Source organism: Chinchilla lanigera, unplaced genomic scaffold (genome assembly GCF_000276665.1).
Source record: "Chinchilla lanigera isolate Chin_1 unplaced genomic scaffold, ChiLan1.0 scaffold00021, whole genome shotgun sequence".
In the NCBI taxonomy this organism is placed as follows: domain Eukaryota; kingdom Metazoa; phylum Chordata; class Mammalia; order Rodentia; family Chinchillidae; genus Chinchilla; species Chinchilla lanigera.
This window is the reverse complement of record NW_004955422.1, coordinates 19,544,255-19,547,511: the sequence shown is the minus strand read 5'-3', so window position 1 is coordinate 19,547,511 and position 3,257 is coordinate 19,544,255. Positions and strand designations below refer to the sequence as shown.

General features: G+C 63.2%; 1 protein-coding gene across 1 annotated transcript; it reads right to left on the bottom strand.

The window, feature by feature from the left end:
- Positions 1 to 299: 299 nt before the first annotated feature.
- Ap5b1 (adaptor-related protein complex 5, beta 1 subunit) lies at positions 300 to 3,257 on the bottom strand (the record flags this gene model as incomplete). The annotated part of the gene is given in 2 exon segments (XM_005384462.2): positions 300 to 2,896; positions 3,001 to 3,257. Coding segments are annotated over 2 exon segments (2,628 nt in total). The 3' UTR covers positions 300 to 418.

Below are 3,257 nucleotides of genomic sequence, written 5' to 3'. Positions count from 1 at the left end.
AATACATACATACATACATACATAAATTTGGACCTGTGAAGAGAAATGAAGAGCAATGGAAATGAAATAAATTAAAATATAAAATATATAAATCTGAGTGACCTCAGGCAAAGGTAGACCCTTTCTGGGAAGCAGAGAGGATGTTTTTTCCTCCTGCCTTCTGGGCAGATTCTGGAGATTCTTAACCTCTCTAAGCAGGAAGGAAACATGGCACTTGTCATCTGAGGGTTCAGTCTGGGGCCTATGACCCTACTTCAGCAAGCCTGCTCCTAAGCGGGATCCAAAGGAACACAAGCCAGTGAGGGTGATCGGTGACTGTGGGTTTTTATAGGAGAGGAGCTACTGCACAGGTGTGCGTTCCTGCCCTTGGCAGCTCCCACAAGGGCCACTGTCCTGCTCCCACCTGGCTTCCCAGGGCTCACTCAGGGCCCGCCAGCCTGCGGACATAGTCCCCCGCCAGACGCAGCACGGCCCAGTCATCCGTCCGCAGGGCTACCGGCACCCCGTCCATCTGGGCCGCCTCGAGCCGCAGCAGGAGTGTGGAGGCTGGCGGCAGGCGAATGGCTATGTGGTAGCTGGTGGGGGGCTGGGCCACTACCACGAAGGGCTCCAGGTTGCGAGACACCAAGGTCTCCAGCCCTTGTGGCGCAAGTGGACACCACACACGACTCTCGGCACCCTTTGGCAGGCAGGAGTCCCAGAGCCCCTCAAAGAAGCCTTGTTCTGCCCCATCTGGGGGCGGCGGGAAAGGCAAAAAGAGGTCTTCGAAGTTCACAGACAGGGGCGGCAGGGGGGAGTGGCATGTGAGACCAGCAGGTGTGCTGAAAAGGGCTTGGACCTCCAGCTGTGCAGGTGCTGGCCTTCGAGGCTGCAGGGGCAGGAATAGAGGGTGGGCAGGGCGGCCAGGACACAGGTAGGGCACATGGATGGCCCCCAAGGGTGCATAGAGCTGTCCTTCTACGCGGAAGCGCAGCTCCAGAGAGTAGACGGGCTCCAGGGCCTCTATGTGAAGCTGCAAGACTGGTAATGGGCCTTTGGCCATCCGGGGCCCCACACTCAGCCGAATGGGAGCTGGGGTCTCCTGCACCATCAGCATCACAGCAAAGCCCTGGTTCTCAGCCACCAGGGAAGAGGCCAGTGCAGGCGCTGCAAGTGAGGGGCCCAGGGCTGCCCCTAACTTGGGCCCTGCCAGATGAGCCAGGAGGATGTAGTAGAGGCGGGCATGGTCCCGCCCGTCAGGGTCCTCCAGCTGCCTGGCCAGCACCTGCAGCAAGTCGGCCAGGCCTCTTCCTCCACTTGCCTGCAACAGAGCCCGGCACACCCGCAGCAGGGCTTGCTGCAGGCTCCAGTCTGTGCAGTGGGCAGCGGCATCCTGCAGAAAGCTGAGCGTGGCACTCTGGGCATCCCCCTCTGCTACTTTTGCCAGTATTTGCAGGTGCCAGCGAAGAGCTTCATTCCTGCCAGGCGTGGATACCACCTCCTGCTGCAGTACCCTCTTGAGGGGCTCTCCCAGCTCGGGACCCACCTGATCCAAGAAGTCCACAAGGTGGGGGGCCAGCATGGGCCGAGCTCGGTACAGCTGGGCCAACCCGTGAATCAAGGGTGTGAGCGCTTTTGTTTGCCCAGCCAGGCAGCTGGCAACCAGGTATGAAGCCTGGAAGCAGAGAGTGGCCGAGGTCCGGGGACTGCCATCCAGGGCCGCCCTCTGTCGCAAGCCAGCCAGCAGCTCCTCCAGGTACCGCCGCGGGCTCTGAAGTTGGCCTTGGTCGGCCTCCTCCTCTTCAGCACACAGCAGGCACAGCAAATGCAGGCGGGCCAGCAGGGCCATGGGGTCATGCAGGAGACTGGGCATGAGGCTACGGCACAGCTGGGGCCCCAGCAGCAACGGGGCAGCCTCCTCCCCTTCAGGGCCCAGTGGCCAATTCTCAGGGAATCTCAGGAGGCAATGCAAGTAAAAGAGGTGGGTAGGCAGGGGCAGGGACGGATGCTGAGCGGCCAAGGCAAGCCGGTGGAGCAGCAGGGCCTCATCCTGAGCAGTGAACAGTGCCTCCCCGAAGGCTGCTTTGAGAGCAAGAACAGCATGCAGCAGTGTCAGCTGTGCTGTGCCCAGGAGCCGTACCAGCTGGGGTTTGAAGAGCGCTGGTGGCTGTCCCCGCAGACCTCGCAGGGCCCAACCTAGCAGCCACAGAAGCTGGGCCTGGGCCACAGGAGTGAGCAGATAGGAGGCGTCCAGAAGTTGGGCCACAACAGCCCTCAGCTCCCGAGCCTCCTCAGGACTGAGTTCTAGCACTGCAAGGCCATGCTCCCCCTCCTCAGTGGCGGGCCAGCTGGGTGCCTGGGGCAGAAGGCAGGCACCACCTTCTTTAGCTAGGGTCCAGTTCCAGGGACCACCTCCAGTGGAGACCCCAGACACAAGCAAGCCCTGCAGGCCAGCCCCAGACCTGGACTGTACCACCAAGGTGTCCCGCAGAGAAAGTGCCAGCAACAGGCTGAGCGGCTGAATGGGGCCCTCCTGTCCCAGCCGACTCCTGAGCACCCCCAGGGAGCCCCCCAGCAGCCCAGGCTTGCAGCTCTCCAGTTCGCGCAGGCACTCGCACGCTGTGGCCTGCAGGGGGCGCTGTTCCGAGATGGGGCCAAAGCCTCGCCCCACATCCCGGCCGGAGGCGAGGCCTAGCAGCAGAGGCAGGAGCCGGCAGGAGGCTGCCGAGGTGGGGCCCAGCGCACCTCCTGTCACCAGCAGGGTGGTGGCCGCCAGCAGCAGCGGCTTCCGGAGAGCTGAGGGCCGTGGGGGTAGAAGGAGCAGGGTGTCCAACAAAGAGGTGGCGGCCGCTTCGGCTGCAGCAGCGTCAGGCCACAGCTCGGCTGGGTATTCCAAGCTCAGGGCCAGCAAAGAAACCTGGGAGGGAGATTCAAGGGGAAATCATGAAGACAGGTCGGTTCACAGCGCAGGAGGCTGGGGTGAGCCTGTGGCCATGCGCAGGGGTCACGTGCCAGGCATACCTTGCTTTGCTCGCTCAGCTTCTCACTCCTCAGGTCACTCAGCAGGTCACGACCCAAATCCTCACCGTCGGCACCCGCCAGGAAGGCGGAAGGGCTGGCCCGGAAGGCCACCAGGCGCTGGGCCCAAGCCTCGCGGCTCAGGGGCCCCATGGTCGATCGCGCGCACCCCTGCGGAGGGCAGAGATCGAGCCCCGGGCCTGGCGCAGCGGCGAGGACACGCGGGGCCCCGTGACCGCCAGAGGGCGCCCGAGCCGCGC